The sequence below is a fragment of the Leptonychotes weddellii genome, chromosome 6 (genome assembly GCF_054177405.1).
Source record: "Leptonychotes weddellii isolate Sample4059 chromosome 6, ASM5417740v2, whole genome shotgun sequence".
Classification (NCBI taxonomy): domain Eukaryota; kingdom Metazoa; phylum Chordata; class Mammalia; order Carnivora; family Phocidae; genus Leptonychotes; species Leptonychotes weddellii.
The window spans coordinates 31,932,276-31,952,071 of NC_138374.1; the positions used below are offsets into that span (position 1 = coordinate 31,932,276).

Below are 19,796 nucleotides of genomic sequence, written 5' to 3' on the forward strand. Positions count from 1 at the left end.
TAGCCTGGTGATGGGTATTAAAGAGGGCACGTATTGAATGGAGCACTGGGTGTTATATGCAAACAATGAATCATGGAACACTACATCAAAAACTAATGATGTAAGGTATGGTGATTAACATAAAAAAAAAGAATGAAGCTTTAGATTTAACTTGCATTTTCTCTAAGTTTTCCCCTTTTTTGAGGTATAATTTACACACAGTAGAACATAGTTCTTAAGTGAATAGTTTGAGGAATTGTGACAAATATGTGTGTGTGTGTGTGTATATCCATGATACCATCACCCAATTCAAGATACAGGACACTTTCATTACACCAGAATGTTGCCTCATGCTCCTTTTATAGATAATTCATGCCCCCATTCTGTTAGCACCATGTATTAGATTTATATGTTCTTGAACTTCATAAAAACAGAATAACACGGTATGTACTTTTGTGTCTACCTTCCTTCACACACAATGTTTCTGAGATTCATTCATGTCGTTATCAATAGTTTTCATTGCTGAGTAGCATTCCATTGTACGGACAGACCATAATTTACTTAACCATCATCCTGCTGATGGGCATTTGGACTATTTCTAGTTTTTGACTATTTTGAATAAGGTGTTATGAACATTCATCTGTAAGTCTCTTTATGAACACGTGCTTTGTCCCTAGGAATGGAATTGCTGGATGGATGATATAGTAGATACAGGTTTACTTTTATTAGAAACTGACAAATAGTCTTCTAAAGTGGCTGTATTATTTCTGCACTGCCATCAGCAATATTTGAGTTCTAGTGTTCCCCCATCCTTGTTAATACTTGGTATTGTTAGTCTTTTTAATTTCAGCCATTTCCAAGTACTGGAGTTGGAGAGACCACAGAAGTCATTCTAGTTCAATCTCTCATCTCTCACAATCCCTTCCATAACATTCCTTCAGATGGCAAATGAGCTACTCACTCCTTTAGTACTTTCAATGATGGGAAACTAATTCTCAACTACTATGACTTTTCATAATTACTAGATAACTTGTCTTACTAGAAGTTCTTTTCTACATTAAGTTAAATATGTATTTTAAACTTTGATCTACTGGTTTTCTTTGGAGCAAAAGAGATCCATATTCTTGGCAATATTTAAGAGCAACTCTTACGTTTTTGAGTTTAAACACCTTCAGCTCCTTCACTCATCTTTCTTATCAGATGGTTTCTAGATTTCCTTTCACCCTCACGGCCCTTGGCTAAATATACTTTAGTTTAAAAGCTCCATTAAAGAAATTATTGAGTGCCTAGAATAACAACAGAGTCTCAATTTGGTCTGAGAAAAAGTACATTCCATCTATTGCTACATTTGCTTTTGACACTATTACTTCTACTCTACTATAAGATCATGTTAGCTTCTTAAGCAATCACATCACAATTTCTACAGTGTCCAGGTCATGAAAAGCAGTTAAGTGAATGTTTGCAGTTAAATGCCAGCTTCTGCTAGCCAACTGTTTAGCAAGAGTTGCCAACTGACTCAGTGTTGCCTACACCTTCTGCCTGTATTCCCTGTCTCTATCTACTTGCCAAATCCAGACACTCCTGAGCTTGAGTGCTCTGGTAACTGCAACCTCACCTCAGCTAACCTCCTCTATACATATGACCTCTAGTCAGCCTGCCATTCTTTTTTTTTTTTTTTTTTAAAGATTTTATTTATTTATTTGAGAGAGAGAGAGAGCACAAGAGGGGGGAGCGGGAGAGGGAGAAGCAGACTCCCTGCTGAGCAGGGAGCCCAATGCGGGACTCGATCCCGGGACTCCAGGATCATGACCTGAGCCGAAGGCAGTTGCTTAACCAACTGAGCCACCCAGGCGCCCCAGCCTGCCATTCTTATTTATTGAACATAAGGTCTTAGGAAAACACAGTTCAGTTGTCTGTAGGTCCCAATGCAGTCTGTCTCATGTTTCACTTTTATCCATAATAATATTCCAAATGTTCTGCTGAATTCAAGATTCAGTTTTACAATAAGAAAAGCATTACTGCTACAAAAGTATAATGTTGCAACCACCGCCTTATACATTTAAAAAGGCTTAGGGGCTACTCAGAGAGTATCTAATCCTTGAAGTTGTTTCTGTGGGAAAATAATCCTGTTGTAGCACATGCCGAAAAGAAAGCATGGAGGCATTGGGAACAGATATCTTTGCCATGACGGCTGCTGCTAGAATGAGGGAAAGCATTAAAAGGGGCAGAATGGTGCAGAGTAAGAGAAGCCTAAAAAATGTGGTCAAATATATGTGCAGAGACTGGGGGACAAAAGGAAATAGATGTGGATAACATCCTCCTGCCTACTCTGAAGGAGAATATGTATCTTCTATTTTCATCCAACAGGGAGCAAAATAAGTTTGTTTTTGGTCCTGGGAAGCTGCTTGTTAAACAAGAGCCGCCCAGCATATTGGAAGAAGTGCAGCTTACCAAATGAGCCTGCTGCAACCCAAAGTATAACTGGGAAGATCTTGCAAATGTAACTGGTGGTTTTCATAATATATGAATCACTAAAAATTGCTTTCTGGTATTTTCAAGGATTTTGAAACTTCACCGTTAGCCACAAATTATAGAATCATTTAAGGTGCTATTCACAAGATGACAGTGCTATTTTATATTTAAAATCTTAAGGTATTTAAAAAATCTCAAAGCAGTCAAATGTTGACCTATCACTCATCTACATCTTAGAATGATTATATGTATTCCTTCTATATCCACCAAGCACTAAAAACACAAAGTAAACAGGTATATGATGTATTTCAAGTGATTTTATATAATTCTAAGAAAAACAGAAGAGAACTAACCTTGACCAGAAGCTCAGTTACTTCATAATGACCATAAGAACAGGCATTGTGTAAGGGCACCAGATCACTACAATATGAGGGCGGGGGGATGAAAGAAGCTTGTGTTATTACAGTTAGTTCATTTAATTTAAATTAAATTCACACTTAGATTTAAATAGCAAACGGCTTTTGTGATCTTTAATAGAAATGCACAAAATTTAACATCCATCTGAACACTAAGTTCCAATAATTCTAACTTCCAAGTCTCTTTCACATCCATCTTTTTTTTCTCCAAGGCTACCACCACGCCTTTAATATTTCTTCCTGTACTACTCAAACAGCCCCTATTTCAATTTCTTTTTCAAATTGTAGCCAGATTTTCTAAAAGTAAATCTGATGTAGCTACTCCTTTTTTTTTTTTTTTAAGGGGGGAGACAGAGACAGCGGGTTGGGGGGCAGAGAAAGAATCTCAAGCAGGTTCCACACCCAGTGTGGAGCACCATGTGGGGCTTGATCCCATGACTGTGAGCCAAAATCAGGAGTCGGACACTTAACCGACTGAGCCACCCAGGCACCCCTGATGTAGTTACTCCTTGTTTTAATGTCTCATTGGTTCTTCCTTGCTTTTGAAAACTGGTTCCAACTGCTTAGCCTGGCATGCAATGGTCTAACACTCTGGAGCCTTACCCTTTAGTGATGGTATGCTCAACCACATGTAGTTCCCTCTATGCCTCTGGGCATACTGTCCCCTTGGTGTAGAACAGATTTCCTCCCTCCTGGCTTACTCCTACAATCCTTTCCAAACTCAGAGCTCGAACACTGGCTCTTCTTTGAAACTTTTTTTCAGATTCTATAGGGTAAATTAATAAACTAAACCCAATTCCTTCATGATGGCCATGGAGAAAGAACTTTCTATATAGGAAGGTACAGTGGAACCTTAAAATCCTGACTTGTATCTTTAAGCTGCTCTTACTTGGGGAATCACTCACTAATTACCACAGACACTGCTATGATGGCCTCTGGTGAGTAATGGCCACTGACAGTGTAGTCATTAATTCTACCTGTCCTCTCTTTAAAGGTTTACGGCTTTCCTCACCACTTTTTTTTTTTAATTTATTTTATTTTTTACTCTTTTAATATTTTACTTATTTATGAGAGAGAAAGAAAAAGAGAGTGAGCACAAGCAGGGGGGAACAACAGGCAGAGGGAGAAGCAGGCTCCCTGCTAGGCAAGGAACCCAATGTGATTTCTGGATTTCTGGTATTGGATTGAGTCCCAGGACCCCGGGATCATGACGTGAGCCGAAGGCAGACGCTTAACCGCGTGAGCCACCTACGCGTCCCAGATTTATTTATTTTAGAGAGAGAGAGAGAGAGCACTCAAGCATGCTCCCCACTGAGTGTGGAGCCCAATGCGGGGCTCAATCTCACAACCCCAAGATCATGACCTCAGTGGAAATCAAGAGTCAGATGCTCACCGATTGAGCCACCCAGGCACCCCTCACCATTTTTTATTGTATGATTTCTAACCTGAGCACTAATTTCATTCCCCAACTATCTACTGGCTACCTCTACTTGAGTTTCCTGAGTTCTGGTTCCAAAATAATTCCTCCAAAATAATTTTCCCTCCTGGATTTTAGTATGTGTATCACTGGTATCAGTCACTCAGCTTCAGAATTTGAAATGTAGTTATCTTTTTATTCCTCTCTCCTCACATCCAGACAGTCAACAAATCCTACCCATTCTTACACTATAGTATCTCTTGCACCTGTGTCTTTATTTCCATTCCTCTGCAACATTATTATAGATCCTCATTATGCCTGAACCCTTACAATGATTACGCTCACTGCTCTCTGACCTCTGGTCCTTCTCTCCAAACTACCCTACACATTGCTGCCAGAATGTGTCCCCTAAAACTCCTCTTTTAGAAAAAATCTTTCCCCTTGCTTAAGATCTTTCAACGGCTACTGTGGCTCACAGTGTGAATTCCTTAGACTGGAATATCAAGTCCTCTAAAACCTGGGTCGTACCTACTTCTCCAACCCTAGCCTTCATCTCTCCCCTATGTAAATCCATCTGCTTCAGCCACACTGGTCTAGTCATTGTTTCTTAAATATGCTGTAATATCTGCTTTAGCACATCCTCTCACACAAGTTTTCTTGCACAATGATGTTCCCTAAACTCTCTGCTTTCTTGAGCTGAGTCCAGGTTGAGTATCACCTCCTCCTGAAGGATTTTCTTTTTTTTTTTTTTTTAAAGATTTTATTTATTTATTTGAGAGAGAGAATGAGATAGAGCATGAGAGTGGGGAGGGTCAGAGGGAGAAGCAGACTCCCTGCTGAGCAGGGAGCCAGATGCGGGACTCGATCCTGGGACTCCAGGATCATGACCTGAGCCGAAGGCAGTCGCTTAACCAACTGAGCCACCCAGGCGCCCCCTCCTGAAGGATTTTCTATCCAGGACAGCTATCACTGAGAGTTCCCTCCTGGGAACTCCTACAGTACTATCTCTATTATCACCTCACACTTAGTAGAGAACTTATATTGTTAGGTATCTAGTCATGCTTCCTAAAGTGTAGTGTAAGCCCTCTAAGTGGTGGCTTTAAGGTTTTATAATTCCTGTGTCCTCAGAGCAATCTGCATATTGTAAAAGCTCAATAATGTTTACACTATTTAGCAAGAAGATTTTTATATGGTTACAGAGATTATAATAAAGACAGTAACATTTAAGAAATCCTCGTTTTTTCCCAATGCTTACTTACCCTTTATCTTTAGCATGGACATCAGCTCCATGTTGTAGTAACAGCTGTACAATTTTTACTCTGTTGTATCCTGCTGCCAAATGCAATGGAGTTGACTGAAATATTAATCAGACAAATGAATGAAATTACAATAATAGCTAAAAAAAATGTGTGAAAAGGTAAAAAACCAAATATAATACCAGAATTCCAGAAAAAAACTTACCATCTTCATAGTTCTCATTTTGGGTTTACAAAATCCAACATATTTACCAAAGGCATAGTATAAGTTTGTAAGTTCATTATTGTAAGTAGGAAGCAAACAACTAAATGTTTATCAGTAAAGTTTTACTAAGTTTAAGAATTAATCCAAATTACTGCTTAAAAGAAAGTATCAGCATTCTCATCAAATGTTTTAATTTTTAGTAAGATAAATGCATTTTCATGTTACCAGGAGGAAGAACAACAGCTTAGCTGTCAAAGGAACTACCTTTCTGCCATCACTTGCGTGGCAGTTGACATTTAAGGGTGTCAGCAGAGCCATCATTTTTTCTTCATTGCCACTCCTAGCACACAAAAAAACGTATTAGCAATTTGTATTCATCAGATCCTGTCTGCAGACATGTATGTGAGCAAACAAAAATTCATTCTCTTTTAAAGTTTATTATTTAAAAAAATTAATGATGAAGTTATCCACGATACATATTTATAACACCAGTACACACCTGGCACTTTCCAAAAGTTCATCTTTCTTATATTCACCTGTGAATTAGGGGGAAAAAATTAAAAAAAATTAATCACAAAAGTAATAACAACTTAATGCATAAAGATCCTCATGAACTACATTCAAAGTAGATAAATTTGGAAATAAATTTCCAATAAATACAAAATGATTAATTAACACAATATTGTGCAATTTAAAAAATAGTTATATGAAGAACATGGAATACATTTGTTATGAAAGTAAAAAAAAAAAAAAAATCCAATATTACATAATGAAGCTATTTGAAAACAATATGCACCAAAAAAGGAAAGCCAAGAAGAAAATACACCAAAATTTCAACAAAGTTTGTCTTAGGTGGTAGGTTACTGAGAGCTTTTCCTTTTCTTTTTACTGCTCAAATTTCCTAAAACCAATGTTATTTGTGCAACGGACAAAATGCACCCACAACTTCATTCAAAAGTAACACAAAACAAAATCCAATATGCCAACATTATAGAGATAACAAAAGATAATCTTATGGCATTACCAACTGGACATAATCCTTAATATTTTTATGAATGCAGATTTTCCAACACTAAAATTATATTATAGTGCTACTTTAAATATATACACATAAGAACAGGATTAAATGTAAATTCTTTATGCCCATAGCTTGGCTTCCATATTTACAAATGCATACAAACAAAACTTTAAAATGAATACAACTTAAATTAACATAATTTAATGTCACGGACAGTGTTTATTGATTTGCTGAAATAAAATCCAAACTGCTGTCCACAATACAAATATATACAGATTGCTAATGCAAGGATTCTTTGAGCCCCAAGATTTTTTAAAAAGAGAAAAGCAGGGAATAAAATGGTATAGTGAAGGGGGAAATGAACACAGAAGTGATAGGTTCAATAACAGCTCACTTTTATAGAACGTCTTTGGGGACTGGTCTAAATTTTCCTGGTAATACCAGAAGAAATATCACAAAGTCCAAGCACAAGAGCTCATAGCAGAACCCCTCAGGCTCTTGACTATTAGATCAGACATGATTCTAACGGTGATCACACAGATAAGAATCCAGAAAACAATATGGCAGAGAGCTTTTTAAGAGGAACACTCTGATGAGGAAGAAACATGTGAAGGGGATACTACCATTCAAAAAAGCTTGACAGTCTAAAATGAACCTGAGACTAAGCCTTATACATGTTAATAGGTTCCAAAGACATGAATATGTTACGAGAGAACATTAACTGACATGCTTCAAGGTACTGAAACTGGTATGACCAGAATCCACTGTTTAGAAAAGATAACGGTTAGAGCTTTTTGAAAGGGTTTCATTAAAAAAAAAAAAAGAAGATTAAAACACATTAAAAAAATAGTATATAAAGGGGGTAAAACATGTTATCTGGAAAACTCAGGGACATTTATTTTTTTTTTAGATTTTAAAATATTTTACTTTTTAAAACTGACAGTCTATATAAAACCTTATCATAAAACCATATACATTACAAAAAATTTTTATCAGAACTGCAATGCTTAGAAAAGTAGCATTTTTAGGCAGTTCTAGCTTGGAAATATCAATTCTCTGATTTCAAAAGGAGATGTTTCATAAACCTACTCACTGGGCACATTAATTTCTGAGATTTCAAATATTTTAAGCTACTTTCCTTTTTTTTTTAATCACCAGGTGCTCATCACAAGTACACTCCTTAATCCTCATCACCTATTTCACCCATCTTCCCACCCACCTCCCTGTTAACCATCAGTTTTGTTCTCTATAGTTAAGAGTCTATTTCTTGGTTTCTCTTTTTTCCCTCTTTGCTTGTTTTGTTTGTTTCTTAAATTCCTCACAAGAGTGAAATCATATGGCACTTGTCTTTCTCTAACTGACTTATTTCACTTAGCATATACTCTCTAGCTCTATCCATGTTGTTGCAAATGGCAAGAATTCATCGTTTTATGTCTGAGTAATATTCCATTGTGTATATATACCACATCTTTTTTACCCATTTATCTATGGATAGATACTTGGGCTGCTTCTGTATCTCGGCTATTGTAAATAATGCTGCTTTTATAAACATCAGGGTGCATGTATCCCTTTGAATGAGTGTTTTTGTATCCTTTGGGTAAATACCCAGTAGTGCAATTCCTGGATCGTCGGGTAGTTCTATTTTTAACTTCCTGAGGAACCTCCATACTGTTTTCCATAGTGGCTGCACCAGTTTGCATTCCCACCAACAGTGCACAAGGGTTCCTTTTTCTTTACATCCCCACCAACACCTGTTGTTTCTCGTGTCGATTTTAGCCATTCTGTCAGGTGTAAGGGGATAGCTCATTGTAGTTTTGATTTGCATTTCCCTCATGATAAGTGATGTTGAGCATCTTTTTTTGAGAGAGAGAGAGAGAACGCACGTGCGCACAGGAGTGGGGTGGGGAGGAGCAGAGGGAAAGGCAGAGAGAGAATCCATGCTGGGCATGGAGTCTGATGCAGGGCTCGATCTCATGACCCTGAGATCATGACCTGAGCTGAAATCAAGAGTTGGAGGCTAAATGACTGAGCCATCCAGGTGCCCCAATGTTGAGCATCTTTTCATGTGTCTGTTGGCCATCTATATGTCTTTTGGGAGAAATATCTGTGCATGTCTTCGGCCCATTTTTTAATCGGATTATTTGTTTTTTGGGTGTTGATTTTTCTAAGGTCTATATTTTGGATACCAATCCTTTATTAGAGATGTCATTTACAAATATCTTCTCCCATTCTGTAGGGTGCCTTTTAGTTTGTTGACTGTTTCCTTCTCTGTGCAAAAGCTTTTTATTTTGATGTAGTCCCAATTGTTTATTTTTGCTCGGAAAAGTCAGGACATTTAAAGAACATCCTGAAGACATGGCAGTAACACACAATAATCTATTACCCCTGACCAAAATAAGGCAGGAAGCACAAATCTAAACACCAATTTAAAAAGAAAAAAGAGAAGTTTTACTTTTCTTAGACAAGAATCAAGTGCCAATTGTCCAGATGTAGAAAAGAGTAACAACTGAATTGATAGTATTTTGAAGATCTAGTTAAGTCATTAACTACAGGAAGCAGACCGTCTACCTAGCAAGCTCAATTCTTTATATTCTTCCTAGAATACCCAATGAGTACATAGACTTACCGGTCAGCACTGCTTTGGCAGACGGGTCTGCTAAATCTAATGCTGTCCTTCCATCTGTATTCCGGATGGTTGGCTCAGCTCCATGCTGTAAGAGCACTGCAACAGAGCAACACTACCTTTCAAAATGGTAATCATGACAATCTGATTTTAGTAAATCATCTTCTCAAAAATTCTGGTCCAGAAGTCTTTGAGTTATTTAAAGACCTTTCATATCCTGATAGCATGCTAAATGTTATATTTTAAAGATAAGATTGTATAAAATATTGCATTATTTAATGTACAAGACACGTTAAATAAATGTCCCCTAAGCTCAATGTCAGGTTTCCTTTGCTTTGTGACTAAGGAGATAAAAGTATGTAAGGAAATAAAAGGCTAGTTTGCTTGAAAGCTTGTTCTCTCATTCCAAATGAACGACTGTCTATGTTAGACTGTCCTATCATAACAAAAATGGAATTTCTAAAGCTACGGATAGCCCAGGAATAGGGATGTATAGAATTAAAAAAGAAAAATAAAATCACACAGGTAAATTCTTCAAAAAAGAAAAAAATACTCTCTGTAGGGTTAACAAACCCCAAATCAAAACCGTTACATTACATCCTAGAGCACATAAAAAAAGACTTGTGCTATTTTCTGTATTGTTATTTGTTATATAAGGATATTCTAGCACACTCTATAAATAAGGTACTGGGGAAAGACAGGCAAATAACATGCAGAAAGGGGAGCCTACCTCCTGTTCTTTGACAGGGTTATATTCATTCCACTCTACTACTACCTGTAATAGTGCTGGCTGATAGAAATAAAATGTGAGCCATATATGTAATTTAAAATTTTCTAGTAGCCACATTAAAAAAAATAAAAAGTACAGGTTAAGTTATTCTAAACACGTTTTACTTAGCCCAATATACCCAAAGTACCATCATTTCAGTATTTTACTTATATTGTAATCAATATAAAATTGAGATTTTTGCATTCCTTTTTTTTTTTTTCCCCAAAGTAAATCTCTGAAATCTGGTTTGTAAAAAGTACATCTCAATTCAAATTAGCCATATTACAAGTCCTCAGCTACCATATTGGACAGTGAAGACCTATAACTATATTTGGAAAACCCTACATTATTATTAAAGCTGATTATTTACATGCCTGAGACTCAGGAACTAGAAAAGGACTATGAGCAGAGGGAGTAGCAACTTAGATAACACACAGGAAAGGAGAATTGGGCAGAGGTTACTAGGTAATGTGTATCTTTATAAATGACCTAACTTGAACTAACTTGACCACTATAAATAGTGATTTGGGGCATTGGGATGAGGGGAGAACAGTTAAGTCCAGCTTAGAGCACCTGGACTTTTCCTAATGCACACAGTTGGTTTTCTATCAGTCTCCAGGATTTCAACTGCCCCTGTTTTGCATCAGGAAATAGAGCTAAGGTAAGCAGAGTCCTGCTTACTACCAGTCCCTGACTGGTAGGCTCAGAAAAGTCAACACCAGATTAATGAAAACTCTCAAATAAGCAACCTTTTCAATGATAATTTTGTCAGTGATCAACCTGTCAGGAAATTCTCTATCATTTGTTAAAGCATTCTAAATGACTGATAATTTGTCCTTCAAATGTTTCTGTAAGCCCTACTTCATGCCCTCATCATTTCTCATCTGGGTTATTCTACAGCTTCCTAGCTGGTCTCTCTGATGCCATCTATTCAACCTAGCCCCCTATCGATCATTCTTCTGAAAATATGCTACTCTCATCAGACTGTTTCCTTAGAAGTCTTCAGTGATTCCATACTACCTACATAAAAATATCAAGCACCCTAACCTGGAATTCAAAGCTCTTTTAAAGAAGCCTACCTACCTTTTCAATCTTTCTCCCACTACTTCCTGGAAAGACTCCAGGAGGAAGCAACTTGACTCCAACCAAGTCACTGTAATCAGTTCCCTCTAACACTCCTGTTCACGTCCACCATGACTTTACCTGGTTCTTCATGTGTCTTACTCTCTCAGAAGAAATCTAAATTTCTAGAGAACAGGAATTTTGTATTCTCTTCTTTAAAGAACTTAAGCTTAGTACCATATAAAAACAGACACTCAGTAAATAATGGTTAGATTAAATCACAAAGTGTTCTTTAGTATTTAAATTCAGCCTGGCAGAATTTGATCATATTAACAAATGAATTCAATTTAGACTTAGAATAGTTACAAACTGTTTCAGGAAAATTCAGGAAAGTAAATAGTCTTACCGATGCAAACATCAATCTTTCCTTTAATTGCAGCTTCATGGAGGGGGGTATAATTCCAATTATCACGAGCATTTGGGTCTGCACCATGTCGCAAAAGGAGACTGACTACTTCAGCATGACCAAAAGAACATGCATTATGAAGAGGAATAAGCCCACCATCATCACGTGCTTGGACATTTGCACCATTCTGAAGCAAATATTCAACTACATCTTTCCGCCCAAAACCTAGAAGAAAGCAAATTATCCACATTTAAGTTCGCCAAAGAAAATATATTAATTAGTGTCGCTAAGTACTAGCCATGCTAAAATGTCTTTGGATGAAGAATAACAAAAGATTCAACAATTCAAAAAATAACTGATGAAAAGAGGATCTGGAATATATCACTAATCTTAACGAAAAAGCCAAGGGTCTCTCTAACAGTTTAAGTAATACAGCTGATCCTTGAACAACATGGGTCTGAAATGCATGGGTTCACTTATAAGCAGATTTTTTACAGTTCTGTAAATGTATTTTCTCTTCGTTACTATTGTAAGAATACAGTATACAGTAAATATAATATACAAAATTTGTATTACTTGACTGTTTATATTATCAGTAAGGCTTCTATGGTCAACAATAGGCTGTTAGTGGTTAAATTTTGGGAGAGTCGAAAGTTATATGCAGATTTCTGACTGCACAGGGGGTCAACACCCCAACCTTCATGTTGTTCAAGGGTCAACTGTACTACCAGCTTCAGAGAATGGTTATGAAATAGGTGGCCGAAAGCCCAACATTCAAATGTTTTCCACTCTAGAATAGCATTTCTAATTGCAAATATGGAGTTCTGCATATTTAGAGTGCATACATTTTCAGATGTGCTAAGTAACTCTTGCTACAGAATCCCTTTCCCACATCTATCTCATAAAATGGTTGCACTAAATTGGGGGACTATGAGATAGCAACAAAAGAAATCTGCTTACAGTTTATATTTGTCTATGCAGTGGAAGATAAAAGTGATCCTAGGCAAAGGTGTGACGTCAGGTATCTTCAAAGGAGCCCCTACTTTGTCACATGCACAACACAAGCAACTTCTTTCTAGGTAGGAGGCCTCCTTTAGAAAACCATGTCCCACAGTTCTGCTGTAACTGCCCCCATATCTAACAAAATGAAAAAGTCCTACAACTCATTTATAATGGTTTACGGATTTAGTACCAATGAATTTCAATCTCCTACCATTCTCATTCTCACATAACAGCACTTAAAACCTTTTTACAGCTAAAAAAATGAAATGAAAAGAATTTCAGGCATATGTTAAAGCAGATGGGGAGGTATACCTTTGTGCTGGGAGAGACAGAAGACCCTTCTCACTCATCTAAAGTTTTACCCCAATATTCTTAAAACCACCAAGGCTGAATACTAGTTCTTCTAAGACCACAGTGGGAGCTGAATGAGAAAGCAGCGGTAGAATGCTTTTAAGGTGTATGCCCGGGGCTGGCCTAGTTGCAGCTGATGGAAGAATTAGATGGCTGCAAAGATTAACTGGATTCTATGTTTTCTTTTAATATTTCTAGGCTCCATGTCACAAAAATGAGTATCTTTGTATCTCTGATTCTCCTTATTCTCAAAGAATTCACAATTTAAGACAGGGAGAAACAAGAAGAGCCAAGAATTTCAATACAATATGACTGCCATAATAGAGGTATATATAAAACGTTACTAGAGTCCAAAGAAGGGAATACCCAAATTGGGGGAAAGCAGAGACTAAGAAGGACTACCCAAGGAGATTCCAGCAATGACATCTGAGCTGAAGGTTTACAGAAGAATTAAGGGGTCATTAGGAGAATAGGGAGAGGAAAAATGAGGGGAAGGATCGGAATAAGGGAAGAGCACAAGCAGAAGAGACAAAATGTACACAAGCATGGAACATGAAAGAGCAAATCATTCCTAATAGGATACAGAATGCCAATTAGGCAGATGCCAGATGAGGAAGAACCTTTTATATGTCATGCTAAGGTAGCATCTGGATTTTGTCTATGGAATAGTGAATAGTGTTTTTTAACACTGTTTTCAGGCAGCAGATTTTAACAGAATCATTTTCTGTCCTTAAAAAAAATCTGAGATATAATTGACATAAAACATATTAGTTTCAGGCATACAATATAATAATTCAATATTTATATATGTTGTCAAATGATCACAGTAAGTCTAGTTAACATCCATCACCACACATAATTACAAATTTTCTTATGATGAGAACTTTTAAGATCTAATCTCTCATCCCTTAGCAACTTTCAAATATATAGTGATTAACTACAGTCACCATACTGTATATTACATCCACAGCACTTATTTTTGTAATTGGAAGCTTGTATCTTTGGACCACCTTTACCCATGCACCGTCCCCATCCCCTACTTCTGGCAACCACCAATCTGTTCTATCCATGAGTTTGGGTTTTTGTTTTGTTTTATAAGATTCCACATATAAGTGAAATCATACAATATTTCTTTCTTTTAGTTAGCATTATGTGCTCAAGGTCAATCCATGTCACAAATGGCAGTATTTCACTCTTGTGGTTTAAATAATATTCCATTATAAATATATACATATACCACATTTCCTTCATCCATTCATCCATCAATTGACACTTAGGCTGCTTCAGGTCTTGACTATTGTAAATAACACTGCAATGAACAGGGGTGTGCATATACCTTTTTGAGCTAACAATTCCTAACGAAATTTTATAAAATTCCAATATATGGCATGATCACTGCAAAAATACCCAATGCCTGGTACATAACTGGCACTCACAGAGTTGCAAATTAACTGAATTCAGTGTAATGATACAATTCAGGGTGAATCCTCCTTCTTCAAAAGCCCCTCACAAAGACCCAAAGAAAATTATCCCTGTATTGCTGAGGCATCTCTTAGAAATAGTACGAAAAATACTGCTATACATTTTAAGAGGTTACTGAAGAACAAGCAAATACCTAGTAGTGTTTAAAAACAACAACAACAAACAAACCACTGCTCTGTATCTTTCTTTAAAAAAAAAATCTAATAATATTCCAGAAATCAACTCCTATCAGTACCTATTTTATTTGTTGGAAGTATCATAATTTAACTACAGATCTTCCTCAACTTCTGATGGGGTTATATCCTGATAAACCCATTAAAATGAAAATACTCTTACGTAAAAAATGCACTTAATACACCTAACCCACTGAACATCAATCATAGCTTAGCCTAGCCCACCTTAAATGTGCTCAGGACACATATATTACCCTACAACTGGGCTAAATCATTTAACACAAAGCCTATTTTATAATAGTGTTGGGTGTCTCCTGTAATTGATTGGATACTATACTGAAAGAGTAACATAATGGTTGCACAGGATTGCTTTAAGTGAACTGGTTGTTTACCCTTGCGATTGCATGGCTGACTGGAGCTGCAGGTCAATGCCCCTCCCTGCCCAGCATCATGAGTACTGTACCGCATAGTGCCAGCCCAGGAAAAGATCAAAATTCAAAATTTGACGTATGGATTCTACTGAATGCATACCACTTTTGCACCACTGTAAAATTGTATAATCATAAGTCAAACCATCATCAACTGGAGATCTGTAGTTCCTTTCTCATGGATAGTTGTTACTAATTTTTTGCTACTGTACACAATGTTGCCAGAAGTAACTAAAAAGAGAAAACTGACAGCATCTGGTGACTTCTTTAATTTCAGGACAGAGAAGGAATGGGGGTGACAATCAGATCTCAGAAACAAAACAGGTTCTGTGAGTTAAGATGATTTGGTTTTGGAAATGCTTTGTGAGGTGCCTGTGGATCAAATACCAAGTAGAAAGTTCTACAGATCTGGAACTCAGGAAACCAGTATGAGCTAGAGCTGTGACCATCAAGATGGCATTTGAAGCCATGCGTGAAAATAAATGAGGCTGACTACAAAGCACTAGTTTTCTATCCGTTTTGTTGAAAGAGGTGTACTTTCTACCAAAGATCCATCACTTTTCATCTTGCACCTTAGTCCCTTCTTACCTTCTCAAGGTCTCTGTTCTCTCCCCACTCCCAACAACCTCTCTCTTTCTACTAGATCATTCTTGACAGTATGTAAACATGTTCTACATCTTTCATTTTATGAACAATATTTTCCCTAAACTCAAATTTCCATTTCTCTGCTCCCCTGCATAATCAAATCTCTAAAAGCTGTCACCAATTCTATCTCCTATTCACACTTCTTCCAAATCCAGTCTGGCTTCTGCTTCTTCCTTATAACTGCTTTCATCAAGGTCATTTAAAACCTCCATGTTACCAAATCCAAGGGACATGTATTTGTCATTTGACCAGACCCCTCATCAACATTTGGCAACTAAGTACTCTCTTCCTTGCTGAAACAGCCTCTCTAAAAATTTCCATTTCATCACACACTCCTGGTTTTCCTCCTGTCTCATCCATTCATTTAACAAATGGTCAGGGAATATCTGGCAGACACTTTTCTTGGTGCCTGGGACATGCTAGTGAACAAGACACCAAATCCCTGCCTTTGAGGAACTTCTATTCTGTGGAGATGGGGGGAGATGAGCAATAAATGCAAAAAATAAATATGCTAGAATGTTATAGGAAAGAGAGCAGAATAAGGAGAGTGATCAGTGTGTGTGTATGGAGGTGGGTTATAAAGTTGAATAGGGAGGTCACCATAGGTGTTGTTGAGATGGTAACATTTGATCAAAGACTTGAAAGACAGGGAGTTAGCCTAATTGCCAACAGTAGGGCCAGAGTGACTGGAGCTGAGTGAGAAAGCAGCAGCAAAGTAGGAGATGAGGTCAGAAGTAATGAGGGCCAGATATATAGGCTTGAGGACCACTCTAAGAATCTGGTGGCAACTGTCAGGGTAATAGGGCAGATTCTGGATACTCTGAAGGTAGAGCCTGCATAGTTTCTCATGGATTGGATGTGGGGTGAGAGTAGGGGTGAAAAGGTGAGAGTGAGAGATGGATGACATTTAATGGAGGACACTAAAGTTTTTCAACTGAGAGATAAAGGGGTGGAGCTGGCATCAACTTAGATGGGAAGGCTGAAGACAAAATAGGTTTGTGGCAGAAGAGGAAGAGTTCAAGTCTTGGGCAGTCCTATCTGCCTGAGGCCATCTTGCCTCCTCCACCCAATTTCTAAATGTCAGCATTCCTCCAGACTCAGTTCTCTATCCGTTTTTCCCTTCTTAGATGATCTCATCTACTCCTATAGCATTAAGTACCATTTAGATACACAACCTCCAAATTTAAATCTCCAGTCTAGCTAGACTCTTCAGCTGAATTCCAGACAGTTTACTGGACATATCTCCACCTGGATATTTCAAAGGCATCTCAAACTCAACATGTTCCCAAACTTCTCTTCATTTCCAATGACCCTTGCTCTGACCCAACCACTACTGTCTCCAGCCTGAACTATTTCAATAGTCTAATTGGGCCTTTCCAGTTCTGTTCCCAGTGACCTTTAAAAAACAATCATCATGGATGGGGCGCCTGGCTGGCTCAGTTGGTTAAGCAGTTGCCTTTGGCTCAGGTCATGATCCCAGAGTCCTGGGATCGAGCCCCATGTCGGGCTCCCTGCTCAGTGGAGAGCCTGCTTTTCCCTCTCCCTCTGCCTGCCTCTCTGCCTACTTGTGCTCTCTCTCTCTTTCAAATAAATAAAATCTTAAAAAAAACAAAAAAACAAAAAAAACCCCCAATCATCATGGAGTGCCCAGGTGGCTCAGTCAACTAAGACTCTGACTTTTGATCTCAGCTCAGGTCTTGATCTCGGTGTCGTGAGTTCAGGCCCCAGGTTGGGCCCCACGCTGGGAATGGAGCCTACATAAAAAACAAAAAACCAAAAAAAAAAAAAAAAAAACCTCCACCAGAAAACAAATAAACAATCATTGTTATTTAAATTATTTAAACCGTGATATAATATGTACCAGTATTATATTATCAATGATATATATATTTTTTTTAAGATTTTATTTATTTGACAGAGAGCGAGCGAGAGAGGGAACACAAGCAGGGGGAGTGGGAGAGGGAGAAGCAGGCTCCCCGCTGAGCAGGGAGCCCGATGAGGGGCTCGATCCCAGGACGCCCGGATCATGATCTGAGCTGAATGCAAACGCTTAACGACTGAGCCACCCAGGTGCCCCAGTGATATAATATTTCTTTAAAATAGTTCCCTGGCTTCCTAGTACTGCTCACAGAATAAAATTCAATCACTCTACTACTGTGTCCTACAAGGCATGCTGCATGAACTAGCTCTTACCTACTTCTCTAACTTCATTTCATGCCACTCTTCAGTTTCCAAGCTGTGACCCAGCTTTCTTTCAGCTTATCAAGTATGCCAACATTACTTCAGGGACTTGGTACATGCTGCCCTTCTGCTCGGGCTGCTCCTCTTTCTTCTCTGCACTTCTCACTACTCACTGTAGCCATCCCTCACTATTCATTCCTTCTGCTTATTGTTTAATCTGTTGAAATGTCGCCACTTTAAGGAGACCATCCTTCACCATCCTCCCTAAAGCAGTCCATTCTACTCACCTGTATTACTTCCTATCTTAACGTTCTGTTTCCTTGGTCTCCCCCTCTTCTCCACTAGAATGCAAGCTGCAGAAAAATGGAGATTTTTGTCTTTGTTGTTCACAGCAATGTCCACTGGCATTTACTAAAATTTGAATTTACTATTTACTTATCTCCTGGACTCTTAAGTTCCATAAAAGGCAGGAACCAGTCTCTCTTAGTTTATCATTACAGTCCCAGTGTCCTTCATACTGTGTGGCACATAGCAATTTATTGATATTTGCTGAGTTAATACATCATAATATGAGAAAAGGAGACTGAGAAGTAAAATTAAGCAAGAACGACATTGCAGAAGCCAAGAAGGAAAAGTCTGAGGAAAAGGCCAAATCTCTTGCCACTATGCTCTGACTTGAGTCTTCCTTATTTCTGCCTGGGCATCACTGATCTTACTGTCCTCTCCAAGTAAGTCATCCACAGTTGCCCCAATTAATGGTTCTGCTACCCCAGCCATTCAGTACCCACATGGATGAAGAAATACTTTTGGAAAAGAATTCTTGATCTGGAGAGTAAGAGAAAAGTAATCAGAATAAAGAAAAATTAATAAAAGTACCTCTTCTTTTGGAAAGTTACTCGATGTGCCTAAGCACTTTTAGAAGGATCACTATTTTTCAGTGGTAATCAACACATCTGAAGTAATCAAAATGGAGACTCACAGGCTAACTTCTCAAAAAAGGTGAGGTGGGCATAGAAATAACCTTAGTTGAACATGTGGTTGTTGCAACAGATAGTGTCAATTAGGAAGACACCTGTTCTGAAGGATTGGTGATCTAGCTGAAGACAGGTCAAGTAGTAGCCTTTTTTTTTTTTTTAAGATTTTATTTATTTATTTGAGAGAGAGAGAGAGAGAGAGAGAAGCAGGACCCTGGGATCATGACCGAGCCGAAGGCTGACACTTAATTGACTGAGCCACCCAGGTGCCCAGAAGTAGCCTTTTGTTAAAATATCATTTGGGAAGAGAAGAGGCTTGCTTAAAACCAGAGTTAAAGAGACTCAATACTGACATGTATGAAAGAATACTAGACTGAATACTAAAACTGAAGTTTTAGCGGGGGGAAGATATGGGTGGAATTATAGCTACATAGTTACCAACAGTTGGAGACACAGATGACTAATTCAATAGCTTCGTATCAACATGATTCCCTAGCCATTAAGATCACTGAAACCTGTATGAAGACTGACAGCAGAAACCAGCACCTTTTTATTTTTTTTAAATTATTTTTTATTTTTTTTTTAAAGATTTGAGAGAGAGAGGGAGAGAATGGGGGGGGCGGAGGGAGAGGGAGAAGCAGACTCCCTGCTGAGCAGGGAGCCCGATTCCAGGACCCCGAGATCATGATCTGAGCTAAAGGCAGACTGAGCCACCCAGGCACCCTCAAAATCAGCACGTTTTTAAAGTCGCATTATAAGGACTACAATATGTGAGTAGAGGTCATGTTGCTATCCTGAAAGACTAAATGAAGAGTTGGAGCTTTTGAAGGTCTGAAGCCACTTCTTGGCATGAAAAAAAATTATTTAGAGGGGTCAGTAAGTAGCTATTTCAAATTTTAAAATCTTTTATTGTTAGGAGTTTGGCAAAACCTTTAGA

General features: G+C 37.9%; 1 protein-coding gene across 5 annotated transcripts in view; it reads right to left on the bottom strand.

Annotated features, from left to right (window-relative positions):
- TNKS2 (tankyrase 2) overlaps window positions 1-19,796 on the bottom strand; it is a 66,957-nt gene that overhangs the window by 40,515 nt on the left and 6,646 nt on the right. For 4 of the 5 annotated variants that reach the window (XM_081823843.1, XM_081823840.1, XM_081823845.1 and 1 more), the window contains exons 2-7: window positions 11,624-11,848; window positions 9,390-9,485; window positions 6,245-6,281; window positions 6,010-6,085; window positions 5,544-5,638; window positions 2,805-2,871 (exon numbers count right to left, since the gene is read on the bottom strand). In XM_081823843.1, coding sequence (XP_081679969.1) covers window positions 2,805-2,871; window positions 5,544-5,638; window positions 6,010-6,085; window positions 6,245-6,281; window positions 9,390-9,485; window positions 11,624-11,848 — 596 coding nt within the window. Of the gene's footprint in view, window positions 1-2,804; window positions 2,872-5,543; window positions 5,639-6,009; window positions 6,086-6,244; window positions 6,282-9,389; window positions 9,486-11,623; window positions 11,849-18,172; window positions 18,750-19,796 lie in introns of those variants that run through there. The other variant, XM_081823842.1, reaches the window with a different exon arrangement.